Source organism: Lygodium microphyllum, chromosome 18, assembly GCF_053477565.2.
Source record: "Lygodium microphyllum isolate KBCC chromosome 18, Lygodium_microphyllum_v1.1.10, whole genome shotgun sequence".
Classification (NCBI taxonomy): Eukaryota; Viridiplantae; Streptophyta; class Polypodiopsida; order Schizaeales; family Lygodiaceae; genus Lygodium; species Lygodium microphyllum.
This window is the reverse complement of record NC_141152.1, coordinates 11,713,641-11,729,860: the sequence shown is the minus strand read 5'-3', so window position 1 is coordinate 11,729,860 and position 16,220 is coordinate 11,713,641. Positions and strand designations below refer to the sequence as shown.

At 44.1% G+C, this 16,220-nt stretch overlaps 1 protein-coding gene across 7 annotated transcripts in view; it reads right to left on the bottom strand.

Annotated features, from left to right (window-relative positions):
- LOC148020585 (Metallopeptidase M24 family protein) overlaps window positions 1–16,220 on the bottom strand; it is a 227,019-nt gene that overhangs the window by 104,941 nt on the left and 105,858 nt on the right. For 6 of the 7 annotated variants that reach the window (XM_087698371.1, XM_087698370.1, XM_087698367.1 and 3 more), the window contains one exon: window positions 7,295–7,336. The exons of the other annotated variant lie outside the window; for it this stretch is intronic. In XM_087698371.1, the coding sequence (XP_087554497.1) occupies window positions 7,295–7,336 (42 nt within the window). The remainder of the gene's footprint in view (window positions 1–7,294; window positions 7,337–16,220) is intronic. 7 annotated transcript variants of the gene reach the window in all.

The following is a 16,220-nucleotide window of genomic DNA, read 5'->3' as shown; positions in this document are numbered from 1 at the left end:
ACGAAATCCACGAAATACCTGCGTGCAATGAATCCTTCTTCCATAACATGAAACGAATAGGGCGAGTGAGAGCCTTCAAAGTAGTAGGATTCCACGGCAGCAATGGCAAGAAATATATGCGCATTGGCAGCATAATTGTCTGAGCCACTTTGAGGCGGACATGGAAGGGCCATGCTTGCGACTTCCAATACATAAACTTAGCTGTCAGTTTCTGTGAAATCCACTCAAATAGTTGCTTTGGCCGAACATAAACACCCAACGGGTACCCAAGATGCTTGACAATGGAGCCACGGGAAACAACCTAACCCTGCCAGCCCAACGAAGAATGGCTGATTTGAAGGCATTGATACGAAGAATGGCTGATTTGAAGGCATTGATACGAAGACCAGAAGCATGACCAAAGAGCGTCCAAACATCTAATGCCTTGCGAATGTTGTCCTTGTTTGCACGCAAAATCATAAAGCTATCATCAGCCAAAGATTGGCTAATGAAGTGCTGTCCCAAAGGAAGAGACAATCTGGCCAGCTGAGTAGAAGCTGCCATAGAAGATAACATTGAAAGAACCGGATGGGTCGCAAGGGCAAAGAAGAGAGGACTCAAAGGGCAACCCTGTCTCACCGAGCGTGCAAGGACAAATGGCTCTGTAATACCACCATTGAGCATAACTCACGAAGAAGCCGCAACACTAATGGTGTAGATCAATCGGGACATCCGAGTACCAAAACCCATAGCAGACATAAGTTCTGCAATGAAAGACCAGTCTAAATAGTCAAAAGCCTTTTCCAGATCCAATTGAATCAATACCACTTCCTGACTAGAGTGCCTTGCATAGTCAATAGCCATTTGCACATTTAAGATATTATGCAGAATGTTGCGGCCCTTAATGAAACCATATTGAAGAGGATGCACAATAGCTGGAAGATGCTTGTGGAGCCGATTCGCCAGGACTTTAGGAAAGATTTTATACATCGAACCCATCAAAGAAATTGGTCTCCAATGTTGCAACAATGACGGCGAAGGAACCTTTAGAGCAGTTTGATAAGGCCTTCTTTCCATGAGGAAGGCATGACCCTTGTTTCCCAAACCTGCTGAAACATAGCCGCCAATGGCTTCACCAGTTGAGTAGCCGAGCTCTCAAAGAATTCATTGGTGAGACCATCCCAACCAGGACTTTTATCCTTAGGCAGGTGTAACAAAACATCCATAACCTCCTCCTCGCAAATATCTGCCTCCAAAGTAGTTTGCATATCAAGTGGAACCTGATGGCGGACCAGATCATAGAAGACTGAGCGTGCATGCGCAACCTGGTCAGAAGGCGACAGAGAAGAACCAAGAAGATCCAGAAAATAATCCCTACACATATTGACAATGGTCTACGGGTCAGTGACCATTCGACCTTCTGAATCTTGGAGTCTAGTCATATTTTCTCGAGCAGGAGAAACATGCAAGGCGCGAAAGAACTTATGAGTGACAAGCACTATCTTGCAAATTGTTCAGTCAAGTTGTGCAATTTGACCTACTGATAAGATTTCAACTAAGATTCTTTAATAAGATCAGCCAAGCGCATCGCCAATAACAGCAGAAATTCATCATCTGGGGTATCCACTAGCAACGAACGAACCAAAGCTAGTAAGTCCTCCGCTGCGTGTCGACGCCGCCGACAAATAGAGGCATGATGGATCCCATACTGCCGAGCAACCCGCTACACATTAGAGAGCAGTCATTCAAAGGAAGCCGAGCCCTCAGAGGCAAAGTCCAATAAAAACCGCTCAATCAATTGCTGCATATAGCCCTGAAAGATTGGATGCTTCAAATAAGACAAGTTGAAACGTAAAGGGAGTCTATCCAGCAACTGCATAAAAGGTGCAATGGGTTGTGCAAGTATCTCAAGCTGGAGAGGGAAATGGTCCGACAAGGCATATTGCCGCAAGACTTTCATTTCCAGCATCTCAGGAAGGAAATCATCATCCTGCATGATATACATTCAGTCCAACCGCGACCATGTAGTTGCATATTGTGCGGAATGAAAAGTAAACCCCGTAGAAGAAGGGTGGAGCCAAGACCATAGATCTTGCTTAAGTACCTCAGAGCAAAGGCATTCCACACCCGACTTTCCGGAGCATCCATCACCGAATGCCCTAAAGTGGACTGAGAAGAGTCAACACACATATTGAAATCCCCCATCAAAAAACCCCTTCTGCCAAGTGACATTGAGCTCTGCAAAGTCTTCCAAAGATCCCGTCAAGATGAAGGGTCATTCGGAGCATAGAGGCCCAGCAACCATAAGATCTCTCCTTCAAATAAAACTTCGATTACCACAAAGCGGCCCTGTACATCATTTTTAATAAGAATAGGCTGGTATTTCTCATGGACAATCATAAGGACGCCAGAATAGTACATAGCATGTGTCCCTGCAAAAAACAAGCGAAACCCATGGCAATCCACAACTTTTCCTGCTTCACCGCTCTTGTGCTCCACTGCACACAGGACATCCCACTGATTCTCATGCAAGACAGTCCACATGGCATGTTGCTTATGGCGAGAACAAATGCCTCGCACATTCCACGTGGCTATCTTCATATATCTTCAAAAAGAAAACCAGGAACGAGGCACCGCTTGCCTCGATTTAACCTTTTCTGCTAGAATGTCAAGGACACCTTCATCCAAAAAATCAGCTAGCACTGCAAAAGAATTCTGACGGCCCGCTTTAGAAGTAGATGGAATATCCACTGCCTTGGGAGTGGAATGGGGATAACGACGATCCCAGGGTGTAATCACATTCCCTCTCTCTCTCTCTCTCTCTCTCTCTCTCTCTCTCTCTCTCTCTCTCTCTCTCTCTCTCTCTCTCTCTCTCTCTCTCTCTCTCTCTCTCTCTCTCTCTCTCTCTCTCTCTCTCTCTCTCTCTCTCTCTCTCTCTCTCTCTCTCTCTCTCTCTCTCTCTCTCTCTCTCTCTCTCTCTCTCTCTCTCTCTCTCTCTCTCTCTCTCTCTCTCTCTCTCTCTCTAGTGATGAGATGTTCAGAGATATTGCATTAGATGAAGTGGGATTAGTTAGATCAGCCCAAGATAGAGAGATAACAGAATATGGAACACACCTACTGGCACTGGGAAGTGCATATGGTTTGGCCATCCTTAACGGGCTACCACAGTGGCCAAGATCTAATGGCTTCACATGTTGGAATAACAAGAAGGGGTCAAGCACAGTGGACTATTTGATTGGATCACCCAACTTGCTACCTGACATAAAAAGTTTTGAAATCTCGGACAGACCAATTGGATTAGTAGCAGACCATGCTATTCTAGCTTTCACAATGCAATATGGGCATATACATGAAGCACAGTCACATATACCAAAATTACCACGCTATGATTTTGTGGAAGCGACCTCACACATATACAGCATTACTGTGCGAGATGCATTGAGGGAGCTAAACACACAGGCCTCTCTGGATGAGTTTACAGGACAGTTGGCCGAGATAATACACACTTCAGCAGCATACGCTTTCCCACACACTACACCGTCAGATAAACCTCCACGAGGTAATGCTCCACAGAATGGCTGGCATGATGATGAGTGCAGAGAGACACGAGCACGTTTTCAGCGAGAGCTGGCACTTGGTATATGCACCCATAAGCATGCTCGAACACTCTTCAGACGGTTGGTACGCAAAAAGAAGCAGGAATACCTGAGCAGACTAGAAACAGAAATGTATTCCATGTTCTTGGGGCACGACAGCAAGAGAGCATGGAAAAAGATGCATGAGAGCCAGCCACCCCTACAAATTACTAGACCGGATGATTGGCATGGATATGCTTGCACACTCTATGATATCCCTGGCCAAGAGCCTATGCCACTCCCCTCAACCTCAAGACCAGCAAATTGCAGATTTTTCACAGAAAAAAAAGTGAGGAATGCCATATGGAAGCTGCAAAATGGAAGAGCCCAAGACCATGAGGGTTTAGTGGCTGAACACTTCACGCATGCCTGTGATATTCTGGCACCAACGCTGGCTCACATCTTTAATAGGGCAGTTTGTGAGGGATTTCCAACCTGTTGGTCAGACCATATTATTGTGCCGCTCTTTAAGTGTGGAGACCCCGCGCTACCTAGTAACTACCGAACTATCATGATTGGACACATGCTGGCCAAGATATATGGCTCTATCGTGGAACAAGCGTTGAGTGAATGGGCCGAGATGCATGGCCTGAGGTCAAAAGGCCAGGCTGGCTTCAGGAGGGGATATACAACTCTAGACCATATCTTTACGTTGAGGGCAATCATTGAAGAAGGCAAGGCATTCAAGAAAAAGATCTATTGCTGTTTTGTGGACTTTCGCAAGGCCTTTGACACAGTGCCACGTGCTAGACTCATGAAAAGAATGCAAAACATCAATGTGCCCGTAGAGATACAGTGGAGTATCTATGCTCTATATGAGACAGTGACAGGCAGAGTAAGAACACCTGAGGGCATCTCAGATACAGTCAATAGCACCATTGGGGTGAAACAAGGCTGTCCACTTTCACCGACACTTTTTGGGCTGTATATAGATGAAATTTCAGAATATGTGGATAGGACAGGTGGGGCCGGAGCCAGCCTAGCTGGAGTGCTGATACCATTACTGCTTTATGCCGATGATATTGTACTTATATCTGACTCACCTGAGGGACTAAATAGACACTTGGATGCATTATCAGCTTTCTGCAGAGATAGAGATCTTAAGGTGAACCTTGGGAAAACTAAAGTTATGGTATTTAACACTTCACCTGCTTGGGTGACAAGAGCTGAGCACCAGTTTACTTTTGACGGAGAGCCAGTGGAGATGGTTAGGCAGTATGTTTATTTGGGGGTCACATTGAAGGGACCACAGTTCTCTTGGAGAGAGACATCAGAGGCTCGTTTGGCAAAAGCATATGCAGCCTTAGGGGCATTGGAGAGGCAATGTGCTCACATACAATTTCATGAGCCGCGCACCAAACTGTGGCTTTTTGACACCTTGGTTACACCCACACTCCTATATGGGGCAGCTATTTGGGGTCCGAGTCTGTTTCACACGAGGAGACAGCCTTTGGGAGACCAGGATGGACCAGAGAAGGAATACTATGATGGATGGGAACATATGGAAAGACCACTGGTCATGATGATCTCACGCATGATACGAGCGAAGAGCTCGACCCCACATGAGATTATCAGAGCTGAGTTGGGGGCATCACCCATGGTGGCTGAGGCCTTGGTTCAGGCAGTGACTTTCATACATAGACTATGGGAGCTCCCCCAAGATAGATACCCACGGCTAGCCCTGGCCTCTTCTAGACAAGTAGCAGCAGACGGTGACAGACACTGTTGGTATGCTCAGATGAGTACATGGATGCGTCTACATGGTCTGCAGATTGACAGACTACCCCCCTTTGACTATAGCCTGGATTGCCCTACACTTGACCTAAGCCGATCAGAGCTAAACCATGTGATCAGAGCAGACATACTGAAGTTAGATACGGAGAAGACCTGGATCCGACCCCCCTCGCCCCATGGCACGAGGATGGCACACTACCAGACCCACTTCCTCCAGGTATCTGAGGATGGTTTCATCACCCGACCCAATTACATGGACACACAGCTGCCTCATGGACTACGCACAGCTATTGGTCAGATCCGCACCTCATCCCACCACCTGAGGATTGAGACAGGCAGATGGGAGGGTATACAGACAGAAGAACGCATATGCCCACTATGCGACAGAGAGCCAGAGACAGAGGAACACTACATCTGCCGATGCACTGTATATTACGACATACGAGGTAGATACCACTGTCTGTTTCGAGAGGGTTTTGGACCCCTGAGACGGATCATGCAGTATGAGGATCAGAGATGCTTGGGATTTTTCCTCTTGGAGCTCCAGAGGCGCAGAGCAACAATTCTACGGAGTAGGAGGCCCCCACAGCTCGGCTTACATAGACAGAGAGCAGTCACTGACTTTTTCATGGATACACGACAGAGTATGGCAGATACCACTACTACTGCCACACAGCCTACAGGAGTACATCATCTTTGGACCTCATCTTCTGTAGGTGTCCCTTTGGATAGAGCAGTGGCACTTAGCCGGTCTAGGCGCCCACGTCCACCCGGACGAAGGCCTAGACATCCACACCACAGACAAATTAAAGCCATCATTGAGCGCCACAGGAGACAGATGCCAAGACGCCTTAGCTATGTAGAGATACACCTCCCTAGAGAACAGACATATCATTGATGGAGAGTTTTCCTTTCTCTACTCTCACTTTCAGATCACTGACATGTTTCCCTTTTATGGGACACTATTTCATTTCCTTTTCAGTCTTATAGGCATGTTTTTCATCTTTTTTCTCGTTCTAGATGAGAAACACACCATCATTGTATGTACTGCTTTGGTCTCATAGGCCACATTGGCCTTTTAGAGACGTTAATATACTCTCTCTCTCTCTCTCTCTCTCTCTCTCTCTCTCTCTCTCTCTCTCTCTCTCTCTCCACACACACACACACATATATATACACGTGCGAGCACACACACATTAAAGAATAATCATATGAACAAGAGGCCATCTTTCTAGCACGCAAAAGCCATACTCACTACTTTAGTAAAATTCAAAAAAGTTACAAGTCTACTAGCAGGGAAATGAAAACATGTCAAGGTCTTTGAACAATGAGAGCATCCTACACTCTCACATATGAACAGATATCTAAGTCGTGAATAGCTTCTAACCATGGAGCAGCTACATCATGGGTGACAAGACATAAAATGATATCATAGAAGCAACCTACTACAATAATAAGCCTTTAATGTGACCAATACAACTATGAATTCCAAATGCAAAGACAAGGAAAAAGGCGCCTCTATTGCGCCAAACGTGCAGGTTCTTAGCCAGGACTATAGCAATTGCAGGAAGTTATCATAAAAGAAAGAGAACACAGTGAAACTCCTTCAGAAACAAGCCAGACAAGTCCCAAATATAGGGATGATCCAAAACGGCACATATTTAAGACAGTCCAGGACTTTCAACACAACATTCCATTGATACTAGTAACTAAAGACTACAAAAACCATTGTGCTTGACTTGAACACATGTGGGTAAGATTGTAGATACAACTCTACTCAATTTACGGATGTGGGTGAGCTTGACTTGAACATGTGTGGGTAAGCTTGTAGATACAACTCTACTCAATTTGCGACTGTTTACCACTTTTCTATCTTCTATATTTCCAGATTCTATTGTTTTCATTGCAATGATTCATATAGCTTGGATAGAATTATGTCTGCACACCTCATAGATTATGCGTTGATCTTCACTGAAGACTCCATTGACCTAGGGAAGCATCTTTAAAATGGTTAAATGTCTAATCTGCCTCCCTGCCTCCCTCCCTGCACATATGACCTCCCTCTCCCCCTCTGCCTCCCCCATCCCGTCCCTCTCTCTACCTGCCCCACAATATTGACAAGTCTGCCAGGGTCTTCATACATAGTCCACTTAAGCAAAAGGTTCATCAAAGAAACCCCAAACTGATATAATAATCATTGACTGTAACCACTATTACTAGAGGAAAATGCTTGCTTCTTTGTTGTCCCGCAAGAAAAGCTAACCCCACTAGACTCGAAGAAATGTTAAACCTTGTTGAAGGCATGCTTTGCAACCATGTTCACAGGAAGTTGTTCACACACCAAACGATGACTCCAACTGGCCAATCACAGGCATACACACCACAAAGAAAACACAACAGCACACCCAACCTGCCATAACAGCATCGATGAAACATCAAACCCAAGAAGTAAGAGTACCACCATAAAGACAACTCAAACAAGATCCTTATCTGCTCACATTTATAGAGCTTCAACACCGCAAAAAAAAACACCACAGCATGCCCAACCCAGCAAAACAGCAACAATGAGACATCAAACCCAAGAATCAAGGGTACCAACATAAAGACAACTCGAACAAGATCCTTATATGCTCACATTTATAGAGCTTCAACATGACAAATACACCACCACAAAGGCAACTGGATATTGGTCCATTTAGGCTCACATATATAGAGCTCAAGCATGACAAAGAATTCATGAAGCAACACGATAAAGCATAAATGTAAGTGTAATGTCAGCCACAATAAACCATACATGCTAATGGCTGATGAAATCATTAAGCATCCCATGCAGTAACTGTGCATGGAGATGATGGTGAAATGTTGTTTACTTCTAATATTCCTGCAAATGTATTGGTTGCATCAGATTGACACTTGAACAAAGATTGGATACTTGATTCTAGTGCTTCTTTTCATGTAACTCCTTGTAGGGAGTGCTTATGTTCATATGATAGCAGTAGGCATGGATCTTTCCACCTTGGAAATCACTATTAATGTGGCATAAGTGATGCAAGAGATGTGCAGTTTTCATTTTATAATGGCTCTACTTTCACTCTTAAGGGTATACGGCATGTGCCAAAGTTCACAAAGAGCTTGATTTCTACTAGTCAACTTGATAACTTGGGGTATTCCACTAGCTTTGGCAACCAATCATGAAAACTCAACAAGGGCTCCCTTGTAGCTAGAGGAGCCAAACGTGAAACCTTGTATCCTCGTTATGTATCCACTATAAAAGATCATGTAACTGTAGTAACCGAGCAGCCAAGTGTATCTTTGTGGCATTGCTGGTTAGGTCATATATCTAAGAAAGGAATGGAAATTCTTTCTAGTTTGGATTGCTTACCAATTTTGGATTTTGCTGATTTTTCTATATGTGAGCATTGCATATACGGTAAATATGCTCATTCATCCTATAAAAAGCAGTTAATTAGGAAAAAGAGTGAGGCACTTCACTTAGCATACAATGATATGTACATATTGACCAAATACAAGAGGATCTTAGACATGGACGCAATGTTACCTTTGATGAAGCTAACTTCACTATTTGGCAACATTTTGGTCACATCAATCATGGCGGGATTTCCTTGCACAAAAATTGGATTTAGGCCACTATGTAGAACTGGTTGCAAAATAGTTGGTCCACACCAAGGGAACACAACTTCACGAGAGGAGGTGGGGCAGCTCACACCACAAATCATGTTACATCTTTGAATGCATCACTAGGTGCAAGAAACATGCCCACTATGTGAGGATTGAGGAGTTCTACTAGCTCTCATGAGCCGAGACTACAAGGACGCTTGGAAGAGATTCCAGAAGCACCACCATTGATCCAGATTACCCCCCTAGAGGTTTGGCACATATATGCTCATTTCCACTACCATCCACATGATTAATATCCCTCCCTCATCCCACAACACTTCGCCCTATCCATTTATTCTTCTTTCCACTAATATGGTAAGGGGAGATATTAATTAGCTAGAGAAGAACAAGGTTCATGATCATGATGGATCATTTATTCTTCATGTGTGTGGGACCTACTTGCCCCCCCCCCCTTCAAGCACGCATGTATAATAGAGCCTTATGCATAAAGGGATTCCCACCCAGTTGGGAAACCAACACCATCCTACCCATTCACAAAAAAAGAAGATTCCACAAAACCAACTACTATAGAACTATCATGATTGACCATGTGTTGGCCCAAATTTTTGGTTCTATTCTTGGGCATGAGTCAAGCAAATAGGTTGAGAGTCATGAGCCAGTAGCTGGAGTAGCTCGCTTCAAAGGAGGATAATCTACACTTGACCATATTTTTAGCCTACCTACCATAATTGGACACGGCCATGCACACCATAGTTTCTAGCAAAGAAATATCAAGGTGTTTCTAAAATTTAGGAAACACCTTAATTGAAATTTTGATCCATGAAGATTAGAATTGGCCCAATTTTGCACATGGGATCAAATTGCCTTTTTTTGCCCTAGTCAAAGCTGGTCTATAGAGAGATGCATTTGAAGTTTTAACATGTTTAATAGCAACTTTTATGATTCATGTGGCATGTCACATGGTCCATGGGTTCATTCTGAAATCCTATAAAGGCATGGATTGTTATTGATTTATTGTAGTTTGCATGTTTAAGTAAATTTTTAATCTATGGCATTATGCTTCTTTTATATTTATGAAATCTGCATGATGAATCATGAAACATGGTATGTTCTATATGTAAATTGTTGGTCTAGTAATTATTCGCTTCGATTTTGTATACAATGTTGAATGATGTGCAATGTGTGTTCTCTTGTGGCCCATGGGACTTAAATTACATTTATATGTATTAAAAGTTTTAAATAATTTTCATCTTAAATGAAACCCGTTTCTTACGTTTTGTAAAACTCATATGAAACCATGGTAACTTGTTTCATACCTCCCATTTCTGAAACCCCTAGTAACTATGATGGAAACAAAAATAGTACATACTACTTTACATTTCCACAATACATTTGACAAATACCACACTCCATGCTTTTATACGAGCTTGAGGCAACAAGATTACCAACAAAGACAATCCAAGAGTTTGTTCCACCACATTAGTCAATGACAGTGGCCTCCATATGGATGCCCTACCACCATTCCCATTGTCTCAATCCAACCCACCATGCGGCTCAAACGCACTGAGCTAAACCATGTCATCAAGATGGACATCATGCGGATAGACATTGAGAGGACATGTATTTCCCTAGATGGTTTTGTTACATATCATCCTAGAAAACATCAAGACCAATTACTTCTCTATCCTCTTCCACTTTTTGTAAAGATCCAAACCCCAAAACTGGGTTTACTAAGATTGATTTGGGTGCATTTTCTCTATAGGGCAGCAAGGGTTGCTAACCATCATGTGAGCCTAGCATTGGTATGCTCTCCTCGTAGAGGATTTGGATCCCGAGAAGATGAGCCCAAGGTAAACATAGGTTGATACTCACTCCAGTACATTGCCTTAGTAGATCAACTTTGGCATTGAAGTGATAATTGAACTAGCTAAGGTATTAACAACCATGACCTCGATCTTCTCAAGCTCATAGCAAGATCCCTCTCTAACCAGAAGCATGTAGGGCATCAGCATGACATTGTAGATTCTCAAGATCATTTCATATCAGCACTATGTCATATGCATGTTGTACGACCAAGATAAAGACTTCTACAAGTAATGCTCTTGCTCTTCCAATCCTGTCTATAGAATCAACAATTTCATCAACATAGTCTAAACGGTGTCTAAATCATGTGCTAGCACCTGTGGGAATCTACATAGTAAAGGGAGTGAAACACAGTCCTCCGAGCAAGGGACTATCGAACTAATTACTAGAAGGTGAAGGACACTTGTTGAGGGAGCGAACCACAGTCCTTTGATGCCATCGAAGATATGGAAAATGATAAGCAACTGTCGAGGGAGCAAATCGCACTCCTCTGATGCCGAGGAGTGACGTGGGCAACAAAACACAAATCCTAGAGTGCCAAAGGTGTCAAACGCAGGAAGAGCAATATCCAAATGCTAACGCCAAGGGGATAATGATGACGCCAGATGATGGAGGATTAGTCAAGCTGCAAAAACGCATGTACCAGTAGCCTCTATAAGACAAGTGATACCATGTGATGGATGAGAAGCTAGGCTGCAAAAATATAGATCCCAACAACCCTTGCGATAGACAAATGATAAAATCACTAATGCTAGGTGGTGTAGACTGTCGCTAAAGGCTAGGATATTGACACCAAGCTAGAGACATTGATGCCAAGCAAGGAGAAGGCCTCTAGACTGAAAAACGGAGGTAAAGGTAGAGCCTCAAGGGGAAGGGTAATAACGCCAAGAAAATGATGGTGACACCACGTGCAAGATGCTCTAAACACAAGGCCTGATGATAGAACACGGTGCCTATAACAGGAGAGGAAGGGTAAAGGCAGCCATAAGCCATGAACCGCAATGTCCTCTTGAAGGGGTGTGAGGGCAATGGAAGGGGATGGTGAGAGAAGGGGTGGTGATTGAAAAAGGTGGTGAAGAATGACTGAAGAGGAAGAGAGGAATGAATGAAGTGACTACCCATCTATAGGCATAAGCTGTTTAGAGTGGCAGACCACTGTATGGCCGCCCTCTAAAAAAGTGCCCAAAATGTGGACACCAGCCCATTTTGGGGCTGTAAGTACGAAACTCTAAATAAAGTGTGTAACCTAAAGAAGTGGTTTCTCAATACAAGCCTTACTAGTTGCATTTTTGCTCATAGCTAGCACTACATGGAGTATCTTCATGACCAACATTAATACCATGAGTCCCAAGCATAGTGGCCTACATATATGCATTGCCAAACTTGCCACTTTGTGCCCTAGCATCATGCCAACATTGCTATACATGGGGTTATGCATATTACCAACCATACCTGAAAACATTGAGCCTTGCACACCACGTGTTGGTTGCTGCATTCCATAAGAAGTGCCATACATCCCCGTATGAAGCCCGTGACTAGTGCCACCACCAAAACACCCTAGCTGCCCCATCATTGCATCCATGCGCTGCTGTCCAAAAAGCATTGGATTGGCAATTCCAAGTTGGCCTTGCATATGCATCAATTGCCCCATTCCACTTGTTGTCCTTAGTTGATCTTTAAACTGCTCCTCAATTTCCTCTCTCTTGCTGGTCATCAACTTCAAGAGACCTAGAAGGACCACATTTCAATCTAAACCAACATTACCAGCTTGTTGTCCACGCAATGTGCCTTGGCCGTTCAAGATCAGGCATAACATTTTCCCCAACACTTTGTGAATTTTGCAGCTGGAGAGACATCATCCCTACTTAATCCCATGTCACAATCTGAAGACATTCTTATTGTAAATGCTTAGCTGAAAACAATTTCAGTACTAAAGCAAAGCTTCTAATCTCCAATCAAGAGCCTCGGGCCCACTAATTCAAGGGACTTGATGGTAGCCTAGTAATGGAACCATGAAACCAGCCTTCCTTCTCATATAGGGTAATAATGACCTGATTAATTAATAGCTACAGCAACTATAAAATTCACATAAACTGAAATGCATACTTAACCACTTTAATCTTGGACAATAAAGGATAGCTCATCGGCCCTAACACTGGGACTCCTTGTCGTATTTCTTTAGCTTGAAGTACAAATGAGATTCTCTGATCTCCTTCGCTATTCCATGTGCCTCTTGCTCTCAAATTTGACCAATAACCCTTCAAACCTATTTGCTCCTTGGTTTGCTCGGAGACTAGCCTTCACCCTGCTCCTTGAAATACAGAACCGTACACGAGGGGGGCATCTGGCCCTTGACAGAGGGCAACAGGATGAGGGGATAGCTCTCCTTTCGTGGAGGAGAATCCAGGTGGTTGGCCTTTAAAAGAAAACATAGCAGCTGGACCCCTATGTTTTTTGGCAGGAGCTCCACGAGTGGCGCCTCTAGATTCGGGAGGGCAGGCCACTTGATGAGTTGGAGTGGGATCCAGGAGAGTGCCTATGGCCGGCCACTGGGGTCGCCAAGAAGCCACCAATTCCTGGAGTACACAGCCAGGATTGGCAAACACGTATTGATGCAAGAGGACATGGGCTGGTGTCATCGCGTAGGAGGTACTGGGCGGAGCACAGCATCACGGATGCTTTCCAATAGACTTTCCGAGGCCGCCTAAGGGACAGTTGGAGGCCGAGGAGGGTATCGCATTTCTTATGACTCGTGCCACATGGAGACCTAGCGGTGGGGAGTTGGTTAGCCCAGATGCAGAAGGATGAAGAGTGTAAACGCTGCACACAACAGCTTCTGGAAACTCCAAAGCACTGTCTTTGGTCGTATGAGGTGGCACAGCTTGTGTGGAGAGGAGCATGCCGCATTCTCCGCCATATAGCACCTAGCCTTGGATGTATCTAATGAAGATCTTTCTGTTGGCAAGCAGTTAGCCAAGGCCATCACCTTCTATACGAGGCTGGGATGCAAGACACGATATTATTTATTAAGGAGGCTAGGTCGTGCGCAATGGTCGACTTGGTGGCTCTATCTATTTGCCAGCTATAGGAGCCCACAATAGACCGCTTTGAGGTATGGGAGACTGTAGGGAGTCTCATTGGATGGCATATCTGGAAGGCGCAGTGTCAGGAGGTTTTAGGCAAGGAGAGACTTTCTGTACATGCGACTTTAGTAGAGCTCTGGACCTCCATCATCTACTCCCTTTGCGGCCGATGGGACCAGGTGCAGGAAGAGTCTCGAGCTCGTCAGGAGCTCCATTTTCATTTCCTGTGCACTTGTGTAGTGACGAGTCCGACACGAACATCGAGACAGCAAGTGTTCCTTAGACGCGGAGAGACAGAGAGAGTGAGAGAGAGAGCAGAGAGCAGAGAGTGTACACGTTTTCAGATACAATGACAAGTGTGTATCTTTAGGTTTTTAGATAGATATATATGTGTAAGTACAAGTGCTAAGGGTGTGTTCACACCCGAGCACATTTAAAGTCATGAGGGCCTTTATTCCCGACAACCTCCCACCTAAAGGCAATGTGCCTTAAGAGGAGAAAAGAATCAGCTAAGTCTAGTATATACAAAGCTGAAATACATATATCTATCCAACTCCCATCATCTGTCAGCAATGAGCAAACCGCTCTGCTAGAAGACCCTTCGTGAGAAGATCTGCAAGATTATCATCTATATCCACTTTGACAAGTTCAATGCTCTTACTGTCAAGTACATCTCTAATGAAGTGGTACCTTACCTGTATGTGCTTTGTCTTTCCATAAAAGACAGGATTCCATGCTCGCATGATAGCACTCTGACTATCACAATGGAGAACACATAACTCTGTGATGCCAAGCTCTCCCACCAGACATGAAAGTCATAAAGCCACTTTGCATGTCTCAGTGGCAGCCACATACTCTGCCTCTGTAGTAGACAAAGCAACACACTTCTCTAGCCTGGAGATCCAAGAGACTGCTCCTCCTATGAAAGTAAACACATACCCAGAAGTGGACTTCCTGCAGTCCGCATTACCAGCATAGTCTGCATCCGTAAAGCCAACAACAGATGTCTTCTGCTTTCCAAAGTAGATTCACAACTCCTTTATGCCTTTGAGGTATCTCATAATACCTTTCACTGCATCCCAATGCTTCTTGCGACGGGTTGCCATGTATCAGATAACCACTTCCACTGCAAAGGCAATGTCAGTACGTGTAGCAACCATAGCATACGTCAAACTGCCAACACCTGAAGCATATGGTATCTTTGCCATTTCAGCCTTCTCATCATGAGATGTAGGGTTCTCCTTTGCACTGACTTTCACATATGGAGGCAATGAAACCCCAATTGTTTTCCCCCCCTCCATATTGAAACACTGCAAAACCTTGGAGAGATACTCTTGTTGAGATAGATAGAGTAATCCTTTTGACCTATCTCTGAGTATTCGCATGCCAAGAATGTGAATTGCATCACCAAGATCCTTCATGTCAAAACTGCCGTGAAGACTTTGCTTCAGTGAGTCCAAGGCATGAGTATCCCTACTAGCAATCAACATGTCATCAACATATAGAACCAAGATAATCAGGTTGCCATCTGCTGCCTTCTTAGTGTACAAGAAGTGATCCACTTGACTTCTATGAAAACCTTGAGACTACATAAATGTATCAAACTTATGATATCATTCTCTTGGTGCTTGTTTCAGCCCATACAAACTCCTTTTGAGTTTACATAGCATCTTTTCTTTCCCTTTTTCCACAAACCCTTCAAGTTGCTACATATATATGTCTTCATGCAAATCACTTTTTAAAAGCGCACTCTTTACATCCATCTGTATGAGCTCCATATCTTCACCTGCAACCAAGCCCAAAATGGTTCTCAATGTAGTCATCTTGACTACAGCAGAGAAAATCTCATCAAAGTCAATTCCATGCTCCTGCTGGTATCCCTTTGCAACCAATCTTCCTTTGTACTTTGGTGAGGAAGCAGAAGTGACCATCTTGAAAACCCATTTGCATGGAAGTTTTTTCTGCCATTTAGGCAACTGCACCAAGTCCCACGTGCTGTTTTTCTCAACAAATTCCATTTCTAACAACATGGCTTTATACCATTTCTTGTTGTCCTGTCTGTCCATTGCTTCGTTGAAGCAATATGGTTCACCATACTCTATCAACATGGCATAATTAGCCACATTGTTTGCACTAGGAACAAACCTGTCAGGTTGTCTAGTCGCCCTAGACGATCTCCTAACCCAATGATCATTGTTTCCTAGTTGTTCAGCATTTTCAGCTTGTTGTCCTGGCATTTCACCCTGCAAAACAACATTAACAGCTTGGTGTCCTTGCTGTTCCTGCA